Genomic DNA, 26,115 nt, shown 5'->3' with positions numbered 1-26,115 from the left:
GAAAAACTGTGTGCTGCGTACGCATACCAGTCCCAGATTTCTCATTGATGCAGTAAGCAAAGATTAACATTTTTGTGAAAAAAACCCATTTAATAATGATATTTTATAAGCAGTTATTGAAATTAAAGAATGTTAATTTTCTCCTGCATTATTTTCAACAAAATATCTAGGTTTGGTTTTTTTTATTTTTAGTATAGCTGTTAACTGTAGTGTGCAATGTGTCACGCATGTGAGCATCTCTCAGGTGTGTCATGACGGAAAAAAGGTTGGAGAACCACTGCTTTAGGGTATGGGGAGGAAACTGTTAATTGTAACTTTTCCATCCTGAATGGATCAAATTCTCAGTGCTGGCTGTGTAGCAGAACTCCCATACACGTTCTTTATGTGTAATCTTGCTATTAAACTCTCAGCTGAGTACCTAATGTATTTATAAAGTCAGTTTTCCTGTCTACAGTCTGTTTCATTGATGCTGTGGGTGGCTAAGATGGGTCATGCCTTTGTGCTCCAGTGGGAGTCAAGCATACTCTTGGAGTTCTCTTAAAATATATTTCCTGGTTTAGTATTGCTATTCAGAGAGGTTGCTGTCATTTTAAGGTTTTTGTGTACATTTTTATTTGTAATTATAACTGAGACGGTTATCTTTTTTTCTGGAAAATGATTTTAAAAAGAAATTGATATTTTCTTCCAAAAAGACAAAAGTACTTTTGTACTGTTAATTTAGGCCTAGCTAACCATGTTAAGCAGTGTTTGTATTAACACTGAAAAGAAAGACATTAGAGGCATGTTAAGGGAGGGCGGTCCGCCCCGGGTGATGACAAGGAGGGGGGTGCCAGTGACTGTGCGACCAATGAACCTCTTGTCTTCACCTGGGAAGAAGAAACATTCTAGCCAGGAGCATCGGTCGGCAGGGAGCCCAAGCCCTGCTGACTGAAGAGAACAGGCCCAGAGTGGCACACCTGGGAAGATGGCGGGCCAGCGGCAGCAGGAGAGGCCGTGGGCTGCCGGTAGAGCCTAACTAGCTGGCAGCCCGTGGTCTTTCCTGCTGTGTATGGCCTACCAATCTTCCTGCTTGGGAGGGGGAGGGAGCAGAAGCTGTCTGCAGGTGTCCATGCACGCATACCCGCCTGTGAACAGCTTCTGCTCCCTCCCCCCACAAACAGGAAGATTAGTGAGCTGTACGGCCTGAAGATAGCTGGAGGCCCTCGGGCCATGGTGGAGCTCATCCCACCACAGCCTGAACACAACAGGAGACCATGGTGTGTGTGAACTTGTGTGAATGAGTGAGACCTGTTTGTGCATGAGACAGTGAGTGTATAGAAGAGTGTGTGTGCCTGTGTATATATATGAGAGGGTACCTCTGAGTGCATATGTGTGAGAGAGTGTCTGTGTGCGAGGGTGGGGGTGAGAGAGAAAGTAGTATGTGTGCGTGTGCCTGGGTGAGACAGGAATCGTGTGTGAGAGATACAGAGGAAGCGTGTATATGTGAGAGAGATGGAGGAAATGACACACACACACACACCCCTCTGTCTCTCACCAAGCGTGTATGTGTGTGAGAGACAGAGGGAGCATAGTTTGTGTGTGTACCCCCAGTTCACAACAATCTCAGGGTGACAGATATGGAGAGTGGCAGATTTTAAAATCCTTATTGGTTTTAATTACTGGGTATTTGATGTCTGCTGTTTTGAAATATTTTATCAATGTTTAGAAAATTAAAAAAAATTTGTACAGGAGCTTCTAATTATTTAATTTATTCTATTCATCAGCTGTTTTGAAATGTATATTTTTTAGTATGGTTTTACTATTCTGATTGATTTATTGTTTTGAGGAATAGTGATTTTCTGCTTTTCCATTGTTCCACTGCATACAGAATCTGGCTTGTGGTTTCCAGTTCAGTTTTTGCCTGCGTGTGTGTGTGTGTATGTGTGAGAGCACACACACACACATGCAGCATGTCACACAGACATGTGACACAGACATAGAGGGAAGCGTATGTGTTTGTGAGAGAGATATGGAAGAAGCATGTCTGTGTGTGAGTGAGACAGAGGAAGTGTGTGTCTCTCTCTTACACACACATGCACCCTCTGTCTCTTACCGAGCATGTATGCGTATGTAAGAGAGAAGAGGGAGCATATTGTGTGTTGTGTGTGTGTGTGTGTGCATGCGTGCCTCCAGTCTACAATAATCTTAGGATGATAGATACGAGAGAGGGAGATTTTTAAAATCCTTATTAGTTTTAATTATTGGGTGTTGTTTGATGTGTCTGCTGTTTTGAAATATTTTATCGATGTTTAGGAAATTTTACAACTGTATCCTTGGGGGGGGGGGTTTGCTCCAAAGTAGTAGCCGCCTCAGGTGCCAAATTCTCTAGGTTCTCCTCTGGTTAGAAAGAATAGAGTTGGCCTGTTTATCCCAGGACAAGCAGAATGGTAGTCCTCACATGTGGGTGACGTCACTGGACAGAGCCCTATCATGGAAAACTTTCTGTCAAAGTTTCTAGAAACGTTTGACTGGCACACTGAGCCCACTGAGCATGCCATGATCCCTGCAGCCACAGGGGTCTTCCTTCAATCTCTTTTTTTCCGCGTTGCTGTTAGCCTCGCGTTTAAGGAGCTCTGTGAGTTCTCTCACAAATATTTCCTCACGGAAAATCAAAGTTTTTTCTCTCTTTGACGAACGTTCGGTGAGTACCATTCCGGGGTATTTTTTCAGTCGGTTCCTGGCACCTCACATCGGTCCCCGCAGGCCACCGACAGTTTCCCAGCCTTAAAAATTAATCATGGCCACGGGTTTTAAAATGTGTCCAAACTGCCCCTGAATGATGTCGATAATGGACCTGCATGAAATATGCGTTCTTTGTCTCGGTCCCAGTCACGATGTCCGTGCATGTTCCACCTGTGCGCAGATGACTCCAAAGGGCAGGCGTGCCCGGCTGCATAAGATGGAGATCCTCTTCAGAAAAGTCACTCCATCGACATCTACGCAGTCATCACCAAGGATAATACCTTCTTCCATCGATAAACCTCATTGAGTAAAGAAGAAAACCGGTAACAGTCTGTCTCCGACTCCATCTGGGACATCGGGGGGCTTATTCGTTGACAGGTAAAGAGCATCGAGAAAAAAGACATCACCGTCATTGGACCGAATCCATACAAAGTGGAGGAACGGATACCGCATTGGCATCGATGGCCATCGAGCTGATAGCGAAGCGGGTCCGGGTACACGAGTCTCCATGCCCCTCTGTACCCAAGGCACCGAGGCACTCTCTACCGGCATCGGTGTTGGAGACTGAGCCACCACATATCTATGTGGATGAGCCAGTAGCGCCCATCGTACCTTCTCCTGTGACAATGGACCCAGTCCCAGTCTCCAGAGAAGAAGTGAATACCATGATTAAACAAGCAATCATCAAGACAATCCAGAATCTACAACCTCCACTGACGCCGATACCCACACCGACACAGGATCCATTGGTATTTGCGCCACTGATAAGCAAGCTCGATACCTTGATCGGTGCCTTTCTGGCGCAACCTGCGCTAATAGCACCGAGGAAACCTCTTATGACTCCACCGGCAATACCTGTTCCAGGCTCATCGGATGACAAATATTCGGACTCTTTACCCGGTCCATCGGGATTGCAAAAACCACAACGACTGAGACTTCCATTGATGCATTTGATGCCTCTTCCCAGTCCATCGGGGGACACCGGACGTCGATTCCCATTGATGCTGTCCAAGTCACCATCAATGCCCGGAATACCTCCATTGATGCCAAAGCTCCACCTCTTAAAGGCATCAAGAATTTCATCGATGCCAAAAAAATCATATTACACAGGACACTCTTTCTCCATCTGGATCCCATTTAGAACCCCAGTATAGTCCATGGGAAGACGTAGACCTAGACACAGATACTGAAGTCTCATATCAGAGCCTTCTCCGCAGGAGGAAAGGAGAAAGTCCCCACCAGAAGACCTTTCTTTTGCAAATTTTATAAAAGAAATGTCAGAAACAATACCATTTGACCTGGTCACAGAAGAGGATACCAGACACAAAACTCTGGAGGTCCTCCAATTTGTAGATGCCCTCAAAGAAGTCATGGCAATACCAATCCATGAAGTGCTATTAGATCTACAGCACAGTCTTTGGAAACATCCCTGTACGGTTCCTCCAGTTAACAGAAGAACAGATGTGACGTACCTAGTACAGCACACACCGGGGTTCCAAAAACCATAACTTCCACATCAATCAGTGGTGGTGGAATCAACACACAAGAAAGCTAGAAAACAAAATCCCCATTCTTCTGACCCCCCCCCCCCCCCCCCCCAGGGAAAGAACAAACATTTCTCGACGTACTAGGCCGCAAGATGTTCCAAGGCTTCAGACTAGTGTCATGTATAGCAGTTTATCAACTCTATATAACACAATATCAAAGAAACCTCTGGAAACAAATACAGGATATTACAGATAATCTCCCACAACAACAAAGGGAAACCATTCAAAGCCATTATCCAAAAGGGCCTTGAGTTGAGAAAACACGAAATCCGAGCGGCATTTGATTCTTTTGAAACATCTGTGCACATGTCAGCTACAGGAATCAGTGCCAGGAGATGGGCTTGGTTAAAGGCTTCAGATCTCTGATCAGAAGTGCAAGATAAGCTGGCAGATCTTCCATGCACCGGAGATAACCTCTTCTGTGAAAAAATCCAAGATGAGGTCTCACAGTTAAAGGACCACCATGAGACACTATGCCAGCTTTCAGAATTACCAGCTGAACATCCATCCTCAGCTCAAAAGCCCATAAGAAGAGATGCTAGGAAGCCCTTCTACCGACCTCGTAGGTATTACCCACCTGCATCTAGCGTGTGTCCTTCAAGACCACCTCAACGTGGACGTCGATGCCAGACAAAACAGACCAAAACTCAACCAGCCTCGCAAACAGGACCGGCATCTGGGTTTTGAAAAATTTCCAGAGAGCAGCAGCCACTCCAACAATTCCAGACCAGACTTGCCTGTAGGAGGTCAGCTCCATTATTTCATACAAAACTGGCGCCTTATAACCACGGATCAGTGGGTGTTAGCCATCATGAACCGAGGATATTATCTCAAATTTCTCATGATACCTCCGGATTCCCCACCCACTCCACTGTGGTCACACAATATCCACACATCTCACCTAGAGTTAGAACTCTCCACCCTGCTGAAGACCATAGCTGTTGAAACCGTTCCCCAGTCTCAACAGGGAAGAGGATTCTACTCCCGCTATTTCCTAATTCCAAAGAAAAAAGGCGGACTCCGTCCCATCCTAGACCTCCGAAATCTCAACAAATTTCTTCAAAAAGAAAAATTCAGGATGATCTCATAAGGGAACATTCTTCCCTTATTACAGCAAGGAGATTGGCTCTGTTCTCTGGATCTTCAGGATGCCTACGCTCACATCCCCATTTCCCCACAATATCGAAAGTATCTCCGATTCATAGTGGGGCACAGACATTTCCAATATCGAGTTCTGCCATTCGGACTGGCTGCAGCACCTCGGGTGTTCACAAAATGCAGTACAGATTTGGGCCTGGGTCCTAGCACACTCCATGCTTCTCAGGGCCACTTATGTCGCAGGCATACAGAATGTCCTAGCAGACAGTCTCAGTCGACGTTTCCATCCCCATGAATGGTCTTTGGATCCCTGTGTAGTGAGCAAGATCTTTCAACATTGGGGTCAACCAAACATCGACCTCTTTACGTCCAAACTCAATCACAAAGTGGAAAGATTCTGCTCCCTCCACAGGCGTCTGGGAATACTCACCAGGGACGCGTTTGCTCACCCCTGGAACACAGGCCTACCTTATGCATATCCTCTGATATCGCTCATAGCCAAGACTCTCATGAAGCTACGACAGGACAGAGGGTCAATGATCCTCCTAACCCCATACTGACCTCTCCACCCAGACACCCATCCTCATCTCATAACACAGAATCAAGGCAAGTTACCCCACCCAAACCTGCAAACCCTTGCCTTGACAGCTTGGATGTTGAAAGCTTGATTTTACAACCACTCAATCTCTCAACTCAGGTCTCTAAGTTTCTAATAGCTTCACGAAAGTCTTTCACATGTAAATCTTACCATTATAAATGGACTAAATTTACCAAGTGGTGCACGCAAAAAGGTATTGACATTTTTTTCCTGCCCCACTCCATCTCTATTAATTATTTATGGAGCCTTTCAGATTCTGGTCTTCAGGCTTCCTCTATACGGGTACAACTGAGTGCCATTTCGGCATATCACAAGGGAACTGGAGATGGCCCACTAACAACGCAACCCCTAGTGAGTTGATTTATGAGGGGCTTACTTCAGCTTAAGCCTCCCATTCGACCACCGGTAACAGAATGGGACCTAAATGTAGTGCTTGCAAGGCTCATGCGATCCCCTTTTGAGCCTTTGCATTCCTGTGATGTAAAATTTCTTACATGGAAAGGCCTTTTCGTAGTAGCCATTACATCTGCTAGGAGAGTCAGTGAGTTCAAGCCCTTGTCACATACTCACCCTACATAAGGTTCCTGTACGACAGAATGGTCCCACTCGCTCACCCCAAATTTCTGCCTAAGGTGGTAACGGATTTTCACCTTAACCAATCCATAGTCTTGCCCATTTTTTTCCCAAGGCCCCACTCTCACCAGGGCGAGAGGGCTTTGCACACCTTGGACTGTAAATGTGCACTTGTTTTTTATCTAGAACGCACTGCAGTCCATAGGAAGTCCACCCAACTCTTCGTTTCTTTTGACAAAAACAAACTGGGAGCTGCAGTGGGCAAACAAACTCTCTCCAACTGGGTAGCAGACTGTATCGAATTTTGCTATGAGAAAGCAGGCCTTCCTTTCCAAGGGCGAGTAAAAGCGCCCTCGGTAAGAGCTATGTCAACATCGATAGCACACTACCATTCAGTACCTATCGCTGACATCTACAAAGCTGTGACTTGGAGTTCTCTGCACACATTTGCAGCTCATTACTGCTTAGATAAGGAAGGACAATAAGACTCTCTGCCTTTGGACAATCTGTCTTGAAAAACCTTTTTCCAGTATAATACCCAACTTCTTCCACAACAGTCTGCTGTGATTCAGGCTGCCTCATCATAGTCAATGGCACCCCAGTTGTTGTGCCTGTTGAGTGCCATTGACCTATTAAAATATGAGTCAGCCTGTAGCTTGCTAATCACCCACATGTGAAGACTACCATCCTGCTTGTACTGGGATAAAGCAGAGTTGCTTACCTGTAATAGGTGTTATCCCAGGAAAGCAGTATGAAGTCCTCACGAAACCCACCCGCCACCCCGCGGAGTTGGGGCCGCTGCCATTTTATTATTTTATTTTTTTCACTTGCACTTATTGCTGCAAACGAGACTGAAGGGAGACCTCTGTGGCTGCAGGGATCATGGCATGCTGGTCATGCTCAGTGTGCCAGTCAAAGGTTTCTAGAAACTTTGACAGTTTTCCGTGATAGGGCTCCATCCAGTGACGTCACCCATATGTGAGGACTACATCCTGCTGTCCTGGGTTAACACCTGTTACAGGTAAGCAACTCTGCTTTCCTGCTTCTGAACATATCCTATGATGCACTTTCCCTAATAGAGCTGGACCTGAAAAGTTGCTTGCCAACTTGCCTATATCCTGGATATTTTCTCTACTTTTGGAATTTACTGGATGCAAGGAACCCAGGAAATGACAGTCCATGTGGGTAAACCATCTGTATGTGAAGAACTGCACCGTGGTTAGGGTTTCAGATCTCACAGTTTTTCTGGCCATTTTTAATCGTTAATGTGTTGTTTGATGTTCCATGCTTCTTATACCTTGGGATATTTACATTTTGTTTTTAATTTTGCTGCTTAGGTTTCAAGATTTCGACAAATATCGAATGGTGAAAATGAGACAATGATTCCCGTGTTGGCTTCCAAAAAAGCAAGCGAATTACCTGTCAGTGAAGTTGCAAGTATTCTTCAAGTAAGTGGTGATTAAATCCGTAAACACAAACTTAACATTTTGAAGTCTGGCATAGCAGAGTCATCACCGCCTACCTGGGCCTCAGCATCTCTCTCCCTTTTTTGGGCCCTGCCTGAATTGCTTTCCATTTTCCTTCCTCAACCCTGCCCGACATATATCTCTGCTCTGTGTTTTCTCCCCTGGCTCTGCCTAGGGCCGTGATGACCTTGCTCTCTCCTCTCAACTGGGGCTGCACTGACATCGCTCTCCCCTCTCCTCTATGGGCCTCACTGATATTGCTCTTCCTCCTTCCCAGGCTCTGACCGGGAAGCACCACGATCTCCTCTCCTCCCCTCCAGCAGCATTCCTGGGGAAGCAGCAGCATTTCCTCCACTACCGGTCCCTGCATGAACCAGGAATGTCATTTAGGTCACCTGAGCAGTCAGCTAGCCGGGGTTTTCCCACCTCTTAAATCCCTTGCATTATTGTTTTGTTGTTGTTAAGGAGCTAACATGGTACAGGTGCCTGGAATTAAAAAAAAAACCAAAACATTTTTAGTGGGTAATGAACAAGAGTAAAAACAAACAGTAGAGTCCCAGAGGAGTCCATCCTGCAGGGGCTGAAGATGGCGACTGGAAACCCCCAGCAGAGCCCATTCCCATCAGGGTCAAAGTTCACCACAGAAAATCCCCAGCAGTGCCCATCTTGCCAGAGCTGAAGACCACCACATGAGAGTCCTGCCCAGGCTGGAGACTTGAATTTTAAATTTGGTAGTTCCACTTCCCACAAAAACTTCCTGAAGTGGATGCAAATATAAATCTCCATTTTGTGAAAGTGTTTTTAAAACACACAAAATAGAATCCGTAGAATTACAACTATTTACGCAAACAAAGCATTTTTGATGACTCCGTTTTTTCCCAGAATATAAAAATGTCAGTGAACATAGAGTGCTGCATAGGATGCCCGGGCAGGAGAAGCAGCAGTCAGCTAAGGGCTGTACATAAGATGACTCAGATATAAGAGAATAGTCATTGTGTTTGGATTTGTTTTATATTCAGGTCAGTACAGCATGTAAAAGAGCTGTGCATGTGGCAACTTCCTTGTGCTCCTTTGTGCTTCCAGCTCAATTTGAACAGGCCTGGAGCACAGCATGCTCAGTCCCAGGATATGGGTATCGAACTTGGCCTAAACCTTTGGGCGTTTATGGTGCCTTGCCTTTCAGCTGGTGTGCTTGTTTAAAAACGTGATGGAGTAAAAAAAAAAAAAAAAAAAAATTTCAGGATGTGGGCAAGGATTACTGGTGAAAATTTAAAACTGGAGTCCAGGAAAGCTATGGCAAGCAATCATGAGGATTTCCAAGAAGAACCCTCATGGAACTTCAAAAGCCAGCAGGGCTGCAGTGCAGACTTTCACAGGCTGCTTCTCTTGGAAGAAAATCTAGCCAGTGTGATCACGCGAAGACACTTGTGTCACAAAGAAACCGTGACATGGCAAGATGCTTAATGCAGCTGGAAGGTAGAGTGAGTGCAGTGTTGTAGGAGTTCAAGAAGGGGAAGTTGCTTTATATTCCTGTGCTTCAGGATCCAAGTTGAAAACCAGGCATTTGTCTTGGGTTGGCTTTTCTGGTGAATGCGTTGAAAGAGAGAAAATAAAACATTGGAGACCAGCTCCTCTGTACTCAGGAATCCTGGCCCTGCTAGGTTTGCCAAGCAATGAATCGATAAGCAGAAGCTCCAGCTGGTCAGTTCAGTACTCTGAGCCAGCTAGTGCAGAAGCAGAGAGGCAGGTGACTGGCTTGCTCCAGCTGCTTATAGCAATTAAATACACTGGGAATGAAGAAAAGTAACATAACCCACTGGGGGAAAAAGAACAGCAGAAGATCTTTCATACAACAGAAGTAAAATTTAACCAGAATTAGGTTGATCATTGATAGCCCTTTCAACAGCAAGGTGCTTGCAGCTTCTATGGCCAAAGGAGTTTTGTGGGCTTTTCTTTTCTGCAATCACATGTTTAAACCAACATAACCTATTCTTCCCTTATGCGAGTTTAGAAGCAAACTGTATATCTTTTTTAATCCCAAGAAGATATGTCTTTTGATATAAATTTTGAGACAGGAGCAAATATGGGATACCAGAATATTTGTCTGTAAAATTACTCCGGTTCCTTGAGATTATAATTATCCATTTCTGACATCCTCATTTTGTCTAGCTTCAGAAAATATAACTTCTGGCAAGTCTGCAAGGAGCATAGATCTTGAAAGTTAGTCGCAGATCTATTAAGGTAGTCCAGTGAAAAGATAACATCTACAACTCGTTTGTTGACCCTCATTTCTACATCTTCAAGTGGACTAAAATATCAACCACAATCTTTTGCTGTAGGTGGTCTGGAAAGTATTGCTGACTGTTCTGGATCCATCTCTTGCTTTCCCCATAATATTTATAACTAAACCATAAAGCATCCTGTCATGAGTTGCATTTTCAGAAACCAGACAATATTTAGTGTTTTAGAACAGTGGGCACATCTTTTCTTCCCCAAGGGTTCTTACGTGAAAATCCTCTTGAACTGAAGCAAAACTTTGGGTGGAATGATGGTGATGTTCAGTGATTATGCTTCAGTGAATTGAAAAACATTGTCCTTATATTTAACAGTATGGAAAAACAAAACTCATGGAACAATACATATGGATAAATTGGAAGCAGAATCGTTGCAAAAAAAAGGTTCATTTACAGATTTTGAGGTGTGAGACTGTTTTAATGAATGCTTTCATTAGCAAATACAAGAAGTGATATATAAGCACCCTTAATCATTCAGATTGGCTTGAATCATTGGGTTTAAAATGTGTGTAGGCCACCTTAATTAGATGATGGACATGTTTGAAATGTGTTTGCTTTGATTTGTTTTTTTTGCAAAAGTTTGCAAAGTTGGCTATGACAGTTTGAGCTTAAGGACATTTAAGCTGTGATATGTGGCAATTGTATCTAATTTGTCTGTGAAGTGTTAAAATCTGTCTGCCACCAATAAAAGCTTTTACTTAAATGTGTTAGTTCAAGGATGGTCATGGTTAAAAATACTTTGCAGGAAGAAAAAACTGTTTCCTGAAACTCAAGGTTCGACTCTGTTCAGGAGATATAATTTTTGGTACAATGCTTCCGGTCACTGATTTCATAGAGAATATGGTGACTGGTAATTGTTCCACAATTGATTTTTATATTCCAGCAAACGAGTATTTTTATATTTCTGTCAAACAAGATCATACTGCAACATATACTTGCACTTCAAGAGGGTAATTTGTAAACATCCTGCATAACTTAGGCCACAAATACATGCATAAGTTGCACCAGTTTTCAAAGTGGACTTTGTCTGTTTAGCAGATTATTCCTTCAAACCTTACTTGCACAAGTTACACCTGCTATTTTGTGTGGACAAAATGTTCCTGAAAATTGAGACAGTTTAAACTTTACAAAGCAGGCTTCTAAATCCAAACCCTTCCCACAACTCCACTCTCAGGAATGCGTCTGTTCAGTCTAGGTAGGTTTACGTGTTAGCTTACTGGCATGTTGGGCGGGCAATTTTGTAAAAGGACATCTCTGCACATAAAACACCACTTTACCCATAGAACTTCCTTTGAATATTAAACATTGGTCCTAGGCTATTTGAAGACAAACTGGGTCCCACTCCATTTTTTTCCTGTGTAAGCCATAACTGAACACTAAAGAATCCTGTCACAAGTTATGTTTTCTAAAATTATATAAAAATCTATACAGATATGTATTGCACAGTTTTCTTATCCATAACCTCTTTTGAATTGAACATCATGGAATTACATATGTGCTTCAGCTCAAGTGGGTATGGGTAAAAAAAAACCCAAAACAACCCAACCAACCAAAAACCTGGCCTGGAAGTTTAATCATATCTCTCTGTATAGATTATTTAGTCTAATTTCAGAAAATATACTTTTTATGGCAGGATTCTATTTTGTTAACCTACTCTTTTCTTAAGAAAAAGTGTGTGAGGGAGAGAGCAGGGGAAACACCATTTGCCAGTGCTGCTCCAGAGGTTATCATCCCCTTGCTTGCAAGCTACCTGGGGTATAAATGTCGGCACTCGATGGCACGTCAAAGCCACGCACCCCTTGCTTGGATTTGGACGTCCAAATGGCAGATGAAATTTAATGTGGACAAATGCAAGATGATGCGTGTAGGGAAAAGTAACCCATGCTGTGTAGTTCCATATTAGGTAGTTCCATATTAGGAGCTACCACCCAGGAAAGAGATCTAGGCGTCATAGTGAATAATAAGTTGAAAATGGCAGCCCAAAAAAGCAAACAGAATGTTAGGAATTATTAGGAAGTGAATGGCAAATAAAATGGAGGATGTCATAATGCCTTTTATTGCTCCATGGTGAGACCACGCCTTTTATACTGTGTGCAGTTCTGGTCACTGCATCTCAGAAAAGATACAGTTGCACTGGAGAAAGTACAGGGAAGTGCGACCAAAATGATAGAGCATGGAATGGCTTTTCTATGGGGAAAGGCTAAAGAAGTTAGGGGCTGTTCAGCTTGGAGAAGAGATGGCTGAGGGGGGATATGATAGAGGTTTACAAAATCATGAAAGGACTTACCATATTTTTCGCTCCATAAAACACACTTTTTCCCCCCCAAAAGTGGGGGGAAAATGTATGTGCGTCTTATGGAGCGAATATAAAAAAAAAACTAAAAATCTAACAAACCCCCCCCACCCTCCTGACTCCCCCAAGACCTGCCGACTTAATTTACTACAATCCCCCACCCTCCTGACCCTCCCAAGACCTGCCGACTTAATTTACTACAACCCCCCACCCTCCTGACCCCCCCAAGACCTGCCAAACATCCCTGGTGGTCCAGCGGGGATCCAGGAGCGGTCCGGGAGCGATCTCCTGGACTTCGGCCGTCGGCTGCCAGTAATCAAAATGGCGCCGACGGCCCTTTGCCCTCACTGTGTCACTGGGACCGACCAATGGCAGCGGTAGTCCCTGTGACATAGTAAGGGCAAAGGGCTGTCGGCTGCCAGTAACTAAAATGGTGCCGACGGCCCTTTGCCTTCACTATGTCACTGGGACTGACCACTGCTATTGGTCGGTCTCAGTGACATTTACTGACCACTGCTATTGGTCGGTCTCAGTGACATGGTGAGAGCAAAGGGCCGTCGGCGCCATTTTGTTTACTGGCAGCCGATGGCTGAAGCCGAGGAGATCGTTCCCGGACCGCTCCTGGACCCCCGCTGGACCACCAGGGACGTTTGGCAGGTCTTGGAGGTGGGTCAGGAGGGTGGGGCTTGTTAATTAATTTAAAGGGTTGGGATGGGGTTTTTTTTGGGGGGGGGAGAGGTTCCCAGAGAAAGAGAAAAGTTTTCTGATCTGGGGAGTGGACCGAAATGGCCCTCCCCAGACCCGAAAACAAAATGGGGAGGAAAAAAAAAGCTATGCACTCCCCTAATTTGCTCCATAAGATGCCCAGACGCAGAGCCGGTTTAGCACAAATTTTTTTTTTTTATTTTCCCCCTCTGAATCCTAGGTACGTCTTATGGTCAGGTGCGTCTTATGGAGCAAAAAATACGGTAAGTGAGTAAATGTGAATCAGTTATTTACGCTCTCAGACTAGGGGGCACTCCATGAAGTTAGGAAGTAACACATTTAAAACAAATTGGAGAAAATTCTTTTTCACTCAACGTACAAGTAAGCTCTGGAATTTATTGCCAGAGGATGTGGTTACAGCAGTTAGTGTAACTGGAGTTTAAAAAGGTTAGGATAAGTTCCTGAATGAGAAGTCCATAAACTGCTATTAATCAATAAGGAATAGTAGCTTGGGATCCATTTAATGTTGGGTACTTGCCAGGTTCTTATGGCCTGGATTGGCCTCTGTTAGAAACAGGATACTGGGCTTGATGGACCTTTGGTCTGACCCAGTATGACAACTTCATATGTTCTTAATTTTGTTTCCTCCGTACTTTTGGTGTTCCAATGGGGAAAAAGAGGAAGGGGAGCATCAGACCTATCCCATCAGGGTTAAGCCCTTCATCCTCAGCTTCACAGTTGCTCATACCTCATTTTTTTCCAGTCACAAGGTATATTGGGACCTCCAAATGAACCTGGGGTTCAATATGAGACCGTCATCTCTTTGAGACCCTCTGGGTCTACTCCTTTTAGCGCAGAGTTAGATTTCTCTAGTGGGTCTTCCAGTGGGTTTGGGCGAGTATTATTTGCTCCTGCTAATACTGGGAATGGGAAGACCCACTCAACCTTAGGGTGGAGTCATCTTTTACCTCCCCTGGAGTTGGGATTTCTTCTCAACTACCGGTGGAAAAACCTGCAATAATAAACTTAGAAACTTTGTTCTCAGCAGTTACCAAGCTGGATCAAACGATAATGGTCAGGTTTGATTCTTATTTTGGACTGGTACAAGAACTTTCTATGTCTGTTAATGGTCATTCTCAAAATATCTCTGACCATTCGGAGAAGATTAAGATGGAAGTTAAATATGTGAAATTACAGGAATCTGATGTCTCTTTGATCAAAGATTCTCAATTTGTGCACCAAAAGTAGGAGAATATGGAAATTATCTTAAGCATCTCAATTTGAGATTCCTTAACTTTCCTAGATGCCCATTAATATCCCTGAAAGAAATGCTAAGGAAATTTTACCTTGAGTTTCTGAAGTTCACCAAGGAAACAATTCCAGAATTTACAGAGGTTGTAAAATGTATTTCCTAAAAAGAAAGTTTCTTCTGGAGCAGAGGTTCAGAATCTGTTTGGTGGAGCGGACCTTTCTGTGTTTTTGGAACAGACAGAAACTGTCATAAGAAGCTTGCTGGGCCATCATTACTATGTTACTATATATTGTGTTACATTTGGAAATAGTTCATTAATGGCCTTCAAATGGAATCACCTCACAAATTTTTTTTTTCCTTTCAGTCTAGACATCAAGGCATCCATTTTAATCACTTGGCATGCTTTTAGTGGACCAGTCAATAGAGGATGGGCACGTTTTCATCTCGCTAGTATCAGATTCTGAATGAGTCTTACTTATGGCTATTGGGCAATTAAATGAAATAGGCCAAGGCTGTCCCAATTCGTATTAACTTTTAAAATCCCCGACCTATGAAGATCACTGGCATAAAATAAGCCTTTGCCAGAATTTTAAACTTCTGCTTGTAAATTTTGGCAGATGCGGCAGTATTCATAAATCCATAGTAATTGCCATGTAGTGAGTGTAAATGAAAAATCCAAACATTAAGCTTGCTTTGAAGCTGACTCTTACATACTCTGTGGATGCTTTCGCAGGCCAACATTCAGAATGGCTTAAACAACTCTGAGGTATGTCATCGACGGGCATTCCATGGCTGGAATGAGTTTGAGATCTCTGAAGATGAACCACTCTGGAAAAAATACATTTCTCAGGTGAGTCTTCAGTTTTTCTTTTTCTTTTCCTTATCAATTCCTTTTCTTATTCTCCAAGGGGGTAACTCCCTTTACAAAAATAATTACAGGGTGTTGCTCCTGGGTGTTTTGGGGCCTGCCAGTTTTGGGGCTACGGCATCATGCACCTTCATTTTCAATACTCTGTGTCCCTCCCTTCCCCCTTCCCCCTCCCCATTTTGTATGCTTTTCCCATTTAAGTAATTCAGCCAGTGCAGTGGCCTTACCCTGAATCTTCTGGAACCTTGCAAGTGTGGTTCCTAAGTGCTGTTGCTTGGTGTCTTCACTGAGAGTAATGTCTGGGGGTGGTCTCCCTCCCAGGGCCTGTGAATTCTGCCTCTGTAGCATTCCCAACCAGCCTGGCCCAAGAATCAAACTCAGGTCCTCTGCCCCAGGATTATTTCTTTGGTTGTTTGTTTTTTTTTAAGTCAAAGTTAAGGGGAACACTTCCTTGAGCAGAGACACTTGAAAAAAATAAATTTCTTTCCATGCTCAATAATCATCCATGGTAGATATATTTCATATAAAGTATATCTGCAGGGAGGTTGTAACCCTGAGTGTCTGGGCGCCTAATCATGCCCCCTGATAATAAACTGATGCCATCATCATGGAGCTAGGAGTAACTGTATGGCTTGTGCAGTCCGACCTGATCATATTCCCCATGTAGATACAATCTCATTAAGCTTAGAAAACACTTTCCCTTTGCTTTGATGTATGTGTCCCTTGCCAAGCTGTGTAATGTGCTTTGCAAACAAGTGCTACACAGATGCACCTAACTAATTACTAACTGTAGGAGCAAGCAAAAACAGCAGTACAATATGAGGGAAAGAACTTGTTAAACTGCTAGAAAAGAGAGCAAGAGGAACTTTGTAAAATAAAATGTAGATGCCTCTTTGCCCAGTGTGAATGTTTGGGTTTTTTGTATATGTTTATTAAATGTCTGAAGCCAAGTATCTGAGTATATGGTAATCCGCTCATATGTGTATATGTTTACATATATACATGTGGGTGTGTATAGATGTTGTATGTATGTGTATTTAAAAGAATGCATTTTCTACAGGTGTAAATACATCTTTTTTTTTTCCTGGCTTATAAAAAAAAAAATTCGATCCATGCCTGCATTCTCCATGACATTGCCTTCCTTCTCCTTACAATAAGCTTCTGTTTGTAAAGTATCTTGTAAGAATACAGAAGAAAATAATAGCTAACAGAAAACAAAGTGCTACAGTGTGCAAGTGCTAGGGCCTGATTCAGCAAGGTCTTTTTCCAGATGCACAGAATGGGAGAAGAGCTTTAATGAATTGGGCTGTTAGACTGTTTTCTAATTTTATTTGTGTGTGGGGCACCTTTCTAGGCAGAAGACACTGTTCAACGTGGCTTAAGGTGGAACGAAAATAGCGCTGAATGAGCATTGCAGCATCTCTGCTTTTTGTTAACTTTGTTGTGGATTCTTTGTTGGCTATGATTCATTTTTATTGGAGTCATGTAAGAATTAGCCAGCCATGATGTTTTACATGAGTTTTTGAAGGAATATAAGGGTGACTTATTTGGTCTTGAGTTCTGGCTCCCTTTTGTTGTGCGAGCGTAAGAATGATCACAACCTGTAAAGAATCCAGTTTCTGCAGGACTCTGGTACTTGAGCGAAGCTTACATATAATGTATGTTGTGCCTTCTTTAGAGATATGTAATTACTGATTTTTAAAGTAGCACTTGGCCATGGCCGATTCAAAACTGAATTGAAAATCTTCCCCATGACACACAGCGCTATACTTTTAAATGTTGTTTTCTGTCATTTTTTGAGCCGGCAACAGGTATAATATGCCCCAGACATCTGCTAGGATGCATGGGAGAGCTGCTCGGAGTTGACACGTGTCTACGTTGTCTTCCCCAAATCTTTCCTCCTTTTGTTGTATAACCTTTCTGCTGAATGTGTATTTTCCCTTTTAATTGTGTATACATTTTTTATACTTGGGGGGGGGAAAACTGTTAATTTATAAATCCAGACACAATTTTGAAATTACTGATCCCCTTCAGCTTCTTCTGTTCTTAGTCCCCTACATGAAGAGCATTGATATAATTATCAGAAATGTAAACTTGAATTTACCAGTATTCATTCACCTGCTTTTTCTCCCAGAAGTCCTTTTCCTTTTGGTAAGGCTGATTAAATTCTCCCGAGTTCCCCAGATATCAACTCTTATGTCTGGGTCTTCCTTGCTATGGCACGCTGTAGAAGTGCAGCTGGCTCTTTATTTTCGTACTGGGGAGAAGCATTTCAGTATCTCTTCCTTTGAAGTCTTGCAGTCAGAGGTATGGAGTGATAGCATGGTATGAGCTGGAAGAGCTGTCTGTCAAGCAGCCTAACTGAATGACTGTTTTTGCTTCTATTTTCAGTTTAAAAATCCCCTCTTGATGCTGCTTTTGGCTTCTGCCGTCATCAGTGTTTTAATGCATCAGTTTGATGATGCAGTCAGTATCACTGTGGTAAGAAATTACAATCTGACTACTTTTCACTTCTTTATCAGTTTAGTAAGATTGTTAAAACAGCAGCCCTGGCTGCTTTTCTGCAGAAATATGTGTGTTTGGTTTTCTTTTCTTTTTCCATGTTCTTTATTTTTTTTGGGTCCAGGTTTTATCTATCTGTCTATTTAAAAAAAGCTTTACCTTTTTTAGATCAGTGCAATTGAAGACAGTGCCCTCTTTCTTAGTTTTTTGATCATGTCTGATGCCCCTACTGACATCCAAAAAAAAAAAAACCTCAGCATGCAAAAAAAGCCATGAAATGGTGACTGCCTCAACTCCCATGATTCATTGCAGGTGATGCCAGCATTTCCAGCTGAAGGAGACATGTTCACAGGGGGAGGTGGGGAAGGTCCCAGTTGGTCTTAACCTTTTTAATGCAATTTAATATAAAAGACGTCATTAAATGGATGCCAGCTGAGCAAGGACATAGTGCAAAACATAGGAACACTGCAGAACTAGCATCCAAATTGCAGGTGGTCATTGTAAGTCCAGTGCTTTTGTAAGTCTAATGCTTTTCTTCCCTGCATTTGTTTAGCAATGCAGCCTGGGATGGGTATTGGAAAAACTAGGATAGACTGAAATTTCGAGCAGAGAAGTGTTAAAAGCCCACAAAGTCAGTTTGCTGGAATAGTTTTGAAATGATGCATCTTTTTGCTTAAGGATTTAATTTCTTGCAACTTCTAGTACAGTAATAAGAAAAAAGCCCAGGAAAATAAGAACCTTTTTGTCAAAAGTGCTAAGAGATCGCTGCAGAAAAGTGCTACATTTAAGGTTTCATAGAGCTTTTAGTAACAGGTTTGCTTGCATGATTTTTTTTTCTGGTTTTTTTTTTTCCCAGAAATTACAAGAATTTAAAATTCTGGGCACAAAAACATGTGCTATTCAAAAATTGGGCAAGGAAATGGATTTGCAGACCTTTTGCACTTTTGTGCTATAATTTTGCATGAATTGTAAATCTGTCTCTAGGACTGTATCATTATTCTCTCAGAATGACATTGAGCTTTATAGACTCCAATTTGAATCAGTGACTAGCAATGCCCTGTACTTAAAATTGAGTTCAATGTGATTTTTGGAGATGATGAAAACAGGTCAAAAGAGAGCAGCAAAATAACATGTTGATTTATTCTGGTGACTTGCAATAAAAATAGATTTTCATCTTTGATACTGTACAAGGTAAATAAAATGTAAAAACGGGCATGTTTGCAGTACCTCTTCTTTAAATGTCATCCTCTAAAGTCCCCTTTTCTTTATTCTATAATCTTCCTTTGAATAGGATATTGCTAGCTTAGGCCTGAAGCTTGACTCACACTTCACATGCTGCAGGGGGAGTGTAAAGAGAACCAGAAGGGGAAGGTGGTGGGTTAATGTGCTTTTGGTTTTACAGATATTTCCTCCCCCTCCTACCCCCTGCATATCCTGTCACATGAAATGGTAGTGTGTTTCTGCCTTACACACATCTAAATCTGTCTGGCATTGCTTTTTGGAGAATTTTACAGGCTGGTTCAGTTGCTACCTGGCTTATGTGCAATCGGTTTGGGTCATACACATTTCAGTGAATGTAGTGTAAATTTGTTTTGTGCTTCTTTTTGTGTGTGTGAGACAGACTCACTTGTGTGTGTTTCTTTATAAGTGAGTCTGTCTCACACACACAAAAAAGAAGCACAAAAGAAATTCACATCTAAATGTGTCACATGATATGGTAGTATATGTGTGTGTGTGTGTATATGTATATATGTATATATATATATATAAAGAAACAGTCTATATATATTTATTTATTTAACATTTTTATATACCGAAATTCATGTAGCAAAGTTACATATCATTTCGGTTTACATTATAACAATTAACAGGCATATAAGAATGCGGTTACATCGAACAGGTAGGATAACTTGGATCAATGAACTGGGGAGTAAATTACAATGATTACGAATAGGTAATAATATTCTATAACTGAAATCTGGCTAAGTAAATAGGGAGTCCTGATACAAGGAGCACATTGATGGGCGATTATTGTTATGTATTAAAAGCTTGTTCGAATAGCCAAGTTTTGAGTCTTTTTTTTAAAGGTGATTGGGCAAGGTTCCTTCCGGAGTTCTGGAGGTAGAGAGTTCCATTGCGCAGGGCCTGCTGTAGATAGAGATCGTTTTTTTAACGAGGTTTTGATAGGTGGGGCAAGGAGAGTGTCTCTATAAGCTGCTCTCATCGGTCTGGATGTAATATGTGGTTGTAATGGGATGTTGAGTTCTAGTGGAATGAGCTTGTGTATAGATTTGTGAATGATTGTGAGAACTTTATACGAGATTCTGAACTTGATAGGGAGCCAGTGTAGGTTCCTTAGGATGGGGGTAATGTGGTTTCTTTTGTTGGACCTAGTCAGAATCCTGGCTGAAGTGTTCTGAAGCATTTGTAGTGGTTTTATCGTGTTGGCTGGGAGGCCTAGTAGAAGGGAGTTGCAATAGTCGATTTTAGAGAAAATGATTGCTTGAAGAACTGATCGGTAGTCTTGGAAGTGGAGGAGGGGTCTGAGGCGTTTCAGGAGTTGTAATTTAAAGAAGCCATCCTTCGTGGTGTTATTAATAAATCTCTTTAGGTTTAATTGATTGTCTATGATGACTCAGAAGTTTCTGACTTGAGAGGATAATGCAGGTTGACTGGTGGGGAGTATGTTGGACATTGCATAGTTGCTGTCCTGTGAAACGAGGAGTAATTCCGTTTTGTTGGGATTAAGAATTAAGTTGATGCTCAAGAGCAGATTGTTGATGTCTAGGAGGCAGTTGTTCCAGAATTCTAGTGTTTTTTGTAGTGATTCTGTTATTGGGATGAATATTTGGACATCGTCAGCATAGACGTAATGGGTTAATTTTAGAGGAGCTGGCAGAGCGGTAAAAGATAAATATTGAAGAGGGTGGGGGATAAGGAGGATCCTTGAGGGACTCCCAGAGAAGCGTGGACAGGGTGTGATTCGTTATTATTAACACTGACCTTGTAGAATCTGTTATGTAGAAAGGATTTGAACCAGCTGAGAGCCGTGCCTTTAATGCCTATATCAGATAGCCGGTCCAGAAGTGTTGAGTGGTTTACCGTGTCGAACGCGGCCGATAGGTCAAGGAGGATGAGTAGACCGGGTTGTTTTTTATCTAGATTCAATAGTATTGAGTCTGTTAGAGAGATTAAGAGCGTTTCTGTGTTTCGGGTTTTACGGAAGCCGAACTGAGAGGGGGCTAGTATTTGGTTATCTTCAAGATATTCTGAGAGTTGCTTATTAACAATTTTTTCTAGGATTTTGGAAATGAAAGGGAGTTTGGCAATTGGACGGTAGTTGGCAGGATCATCGGGAGACAGGTTGGGTTTTTTCAGGAGTGGCTTAAGGATTGCGAGTTTTAAAGAGTCCGGTACTGAGCCTTGTATTAGAGAACAGTTGATGATGACGGCAATTGGTTTGATGATTGTTTTTGAGCTGGCGATGAGTAAGTTCGCGGGGATCACGTCAGTGGGGTGCGAGGCAGGTTTGAGCTTCTTTAGGATTGTTTCAACCTCTAAGGAGGATGTTGGTTCGACGTTTTCCAGACTAATGATCCGTTGAGTAGTAGGATGGTGGAGGAAGAAGGGCATTTTTGGAAATTAAAGGTCTGATCAGATCTGTGATTTTTTTCTTGAAGTACGTGGCTAGTTCCGATGCTTTACTGGCCGCTTGGTCATCTGGGATAGTCGTGGGGAGAGATTTGGTGAGAGATGAGACAAGGGAGAATAAAGCTTTCGGGTCAAAGATGAAATGGTGTATTTTCTGTGAGAAGAAATCCCTCTTTGTTTGGATGATGGATATTCGGTAGTGGTGCATGAGGGATTTGTAGGTTTCCAAGTTTGCTGGGGACGGATTTTTTCGCCATGCATGTTCAAATCTTCTAAGATCTTGTTTCAGTGATTTTAGTTGAGGGGGTGTACCAGGGTTTCCTGTTCTTCGACTTAGAGTTGAGAGTTTTAGAAATTAAAGGGCACGTCAAACCAACAAGCTTTTACACTAATTTATATATAGGTGGACAGCTGTGTATATACACACAATACCCAAAACCATGTCCATGCACCTATCTGCAAAATTATGTTTTTTATTATTTTACAAATAATTCACACAATGAACAATTCAAACCAATGAATATTGCTCACAGAGGATAAATTGTTTTCTAATATAGCTAAAATCTCAGCTTTCATGTATACACAACACATAACTCCCAAGTTTTCACTAAAACCCTTTTCAACGTTACTCAGGAAATACCTATCAATGTTACAAGGGTTTAAACATTCCTATACAACTATTCTACCAATTATCCCAATGCCTTAAAATGTTAAATATATATTCACACACACTACAGGCCATAGCAGGCAGTTTTTGAAAATGATTGGGGTGGCTGAACACAAATTAACAGTGCCCCCAGCAAAAAAGAGAAAAAAAACAAAGCACAGTAGGTCATGAGTGTGACTAACCAGCCTTCTGTTTAAATGTCCAATGAGAAGGCAAACCCAGGCCAAAAGAAAAGCTAGGGAAGCATTTACAAGTCCCACCTATAATTCTTCTCCCCAATCCCAGCTCATCCCCATCAGACTGCTCCCACTGCAGCCCATCCACCCCACATTCTCTCACCATCAACTCTCACCTGTCCCACCATTCTCTCCCACTTCCTTCCCCTTTTCTCTCACATTATCCTAATCTCTTCTTCCTTTCCTCATCTTACTTTCACCTCCCCTTACTCCCTCTGCACTTTTAAAATTCTCCCCCTCCTGCTTTTGCCTTTTATATATGGGAGCACAGGGTTTATACTCATCCACCTGTTTATCTTCCAGTTCCTCTTCCCATCCCCCTACTCTGTAGGATTGGTTCAAACCTCCCTTCCACGCTTCCCTGCCCTCCTCTCTCCTCAGTGCATTAGGCTTCCCTACATTGGCAGACTCAGCTCACCGCTCAGTTTCTGATTTCCCCTCCTTCACAGGCTTGGATTGCTTCCTGTGCTCAGACATTGCTCTGTTTCCTGGAGCTGCTCCTGCCTCCCTATCCCCTGCAGGACTTTTCCTAACACTGACAGATTCCAGGCCAGAGCCAGCCACATGCCTGCAGAGTCCACATCTCCAGTACAGCTCAGCAGCCAGCATCTACCCAGCTCCAGGGCCACAGCTGTGTGTGGTGCTTCCAGCTCTCAGCTTGAAAACTCTAGAGAGAACTGCTGTCTCATGAGGGATATAATGGAATTTTTTTTTTTTTAAACATTTGTGAGCAAAGGGACTAGTTCCATTCCCCCTCAGTTCAAGCACTGACTGCAGCCTCTCAATGTTGGAGCTGCCAAGGGGGAGATATGTTTCAGAGAGATTTTCATCCCATGGAAACAAGCGCACTACCACAACGTTTCCCCCCATCCTCCAGCCTTTCAGTATCCATACTTATTTACCCCAGTGACTGCAGGACTGGATATCACCTGTCTGTCCCACCCCCCGACCCATCTAAGCTAGCATAGGAATCTTCACCAGACTTAAAACAATTTCCCAGTCTTTGTGTCTCTAGTTTGAGTTTCTCCTCTGTTTGTTTGCTCTTGGTTTTCTCTTATTTTCCTCTCTTCTTTCTCGTTCCTTTTCTTTCAAAACTTTTTTCGGTCTTACTCATTTGTCTATCATTTTCCTCCCTGTGTATATCTGCCCATTGTCACCACAGCTCGTTATCTTCTCTCTTGCCCTCACAGCCTGTATCTACTCTACTATCAGTCCCTTTCTCCTAGGACAAGCAGGATGGTAGTCCTCACACATGGGTGACATCATCGGATGGAGCCCGGCACGGAAAACTTATGTCAAAATTTCTAGAACTTTGACTGGCACTCTGAGCATGCCCAGCATGCCACTATCCACGCAGGATCCCTCTTAAGTCTCTTCTTTTCCATGGAGCTATCGTCTCGCAGTTGTGGAGCTTGTGCTCTTTTTTTGTTTGTGGAAAATGTTCTGCGGTCAGTTTTTCGACTCTCCAATGCCAGGTCCCTCTTGATTTCTCCTGGCCTTAGCTAACTGGGTGGCGCGGTAAGTTTTTTTTGCACTGTGTGGTTGATCCCTGATAGCAGAAACCTTGAGGCCCGCTGGCCTTTAACCGTTCATCGGCCTTTTTTTTGTGCGATCATGGTGTCATCGAGCTTTTGCCGGTGCTCCCAATGCCCTTGGACTATGTCCATCACAGGCCCACACGAAGTGTGTGTCCTCTGCCTGGGGGCATCGCACAATGTCAGGGGTTGTTGGTTCTGTGATCATATGACCCCCAAGGGCTGGCACACTCGCCTGGACAAGATGGAGAAGCTCTTCGGGTCGAAGAAATCTGAACTGTCGGCATTGTGGCAGTCATCACTGAAGGGCCATGGAGACCCGATGGACACCGGGGCATCTGTGTCCACCCCTCCACCAGGATCTTCGGTGGAGTGTGGAGCTGATGATCGTCCTCCCTTGATCTCTTCTCGCCCAAGGACGACTGGTTGGGGGGTCTATTGCCCTCTGCTGGGGAAAGACCAAGCCAAGCACCATGGAAGGTCCAAGAAACATCGCCACTGGTCACCATTTTTGCACGGTACTGGGCTTGGGTCGGTGATGGCTTTGGCTGTGATGCCCCCGCGGAGAGGAGGTGCCACTCTTCATCGAAGCTGGGAGTCCAAGGCGCTCCCCACAGATTCCGTTGCTGGATACCGATCTTCCTATGGGCTCGGAGGGAGATCTGGCTATGCCTCCTCCTCCTTAGTTTGTCCTGTTGTCTGTTGTCTTCAAGGAGAAGTTGGAGCGCATGGTGCAACTGGTGGTTGCTGAGCCCTGCAGGGTATCGAGTCGCCAGTCCTACTGGTGCCCCCACTGGTGCCGGAGGCTGTGCCTTCCATTTTGGCACTGCTACTGGAGCACCTCGATGTGCTTCTACGCGTTCTCCTCTTGCAGCTGATGCCAGTGACCCGGGTGTTGTGTCTGCCCCACTGGCACTATTACCTCCTCCTTCCGGAGTGATCCCCATTGTGGGTTCCTCTGAGGCAGATCTAGTTCCCGCTCCTAAATTGGGAACGTTCCCAGATGTCATCACGCAGGATCAAGGCAGGCTTACGCCATCCCAACCTCTGGGCCTTGTACCTGATGGCTTGGATGTTGAGTGGCTGATTCTGTAGCCCATCGACCTCTTGGAGGATGTCTCGAGTCCTAGTGGCTTGAAATGGAAGAGGTTTTCCATGTGGTGTGTACGCCATGGCTTAAATTTGTTCTCCTGCTCCACACTGAAGCTACTTGACTATCTCCTACACCTTTCGGATGCTGGCATGAAGACCAACTCTGTCAGGGTACACCTGAATTCTATCGGTGCCTACCACTGGGGTGTGGATGATTCGCCCATCTCTGTGCAACCAGTAGTGGGATGCTTTATGTGGGGTCTGAAGCCCCCCCCCCCCCCTGCAGCCTCCTGCTGTGTCCTGGGACCTCAGTGTCATGTTGGCCCAACTCATGAAGGCACCTTTCGAGATGCTACGCTCTTATGTCCTCAAGTACCTGACCTGGAAAGTCATGTTTTTGGTTGCATTCATGTTGGCGCGCAGAGTCATTGAGCTGCAGGCCTTGGTGTCATATCTGCCCTACACAAAGTTCTTTCATGATAGGGTGGTTCTGCGTATGCACCCTAAGTTCCTGCCTAAGGTGGTGTCAGATTTCCATCTTACTCAGTTCATCGTGCTGCCTACCTTTTTTTCCCCATGCCTTATTCGCACCAGTGTGAATGGGCTCTTCACAGCTTGGATTACAAGAGAGCCTTAGCCTTCTACCTGGAGCGGACAGCAAGCCACAGGCAGTCCACGCAACTCTTCGTATCTCTTGACAGAAACAGATTTGGAGTTGTGGTGGCTAAGCAGACGCTCTCCAACTGGCTGGCAGATTGCATCTCCTGCTGTGCTCAGGCGGGACTGCACCTTGGCGGCCATGTTAAGGCTCATTCTATTCGAGCCACGGCAATTTCGGTGGCCCACATGAGAGTGGTCCTTGTGAGTGACATCTGCAAGGACACACTTTTGCCACTAACTACTGTCTGGACAGGGTTGGATGCCACGATAGCAAATTGGCCAATTGGTCCTCCTGAATCCCTTTCAGCTGTAAAACCCAACTCTTCCTACTTACAGCCCATTGTTCGGGTACAGGCT

The 26,115-nt window shown here is 43.6% G+C and overlaps 1 protein-coding gene across 4 annotated transcripts in view; it reads left to right on the top strand.

The window, feature by feature from the left end:
• ATP2C1 (ATPase secretory pathway Ca2+ transporting 1) overlaps positions 1-26,115 on the top strand; it is a 374,199-nt gene that overhangs the window by 149,971 nt on the left and 198,113 nt on the right. For all 4 annotated transcript variants that reach the window (XM_029589345.1, XM_029589348.1, XM_029589346.1 and 1 more), the window contains exons 2-4: positions 7,875-7,985; positions 15,281-15,397; positions 17,807-17,896. In XM_029589345.1, coding sequence (XP_029445205.1) covers positions 7,875-7,985; positions 15,281-15,397; positions 17,807-17,896 — 318 coding nt within the window. The remainder of the gene's footprint in view (positions 1-7,874; positions 7,986-15,280; positions 15,398-17,806; positions 17,897-26,115) is intronic.

Source organism: Rhinatrema bivittatum, chromosome 2, assembly GCF_901001135.1.
Source record: "Rhinatrema bivittatum chromosome 2, aRhiBiv1.1, whole genome shotgun sequence".
NCBI lineage: Eukaryota > Metazoa > Chordata > Amphibia > Gymnophiona > Rhinatrematidae > Rhinatrema > Rhinatrema bivittatum.
The sequence above is the reverse complement of the archived record's forward strand: the minus strand, read 5'-3'. Positions and strand labels throughout refer to the sequence as shown.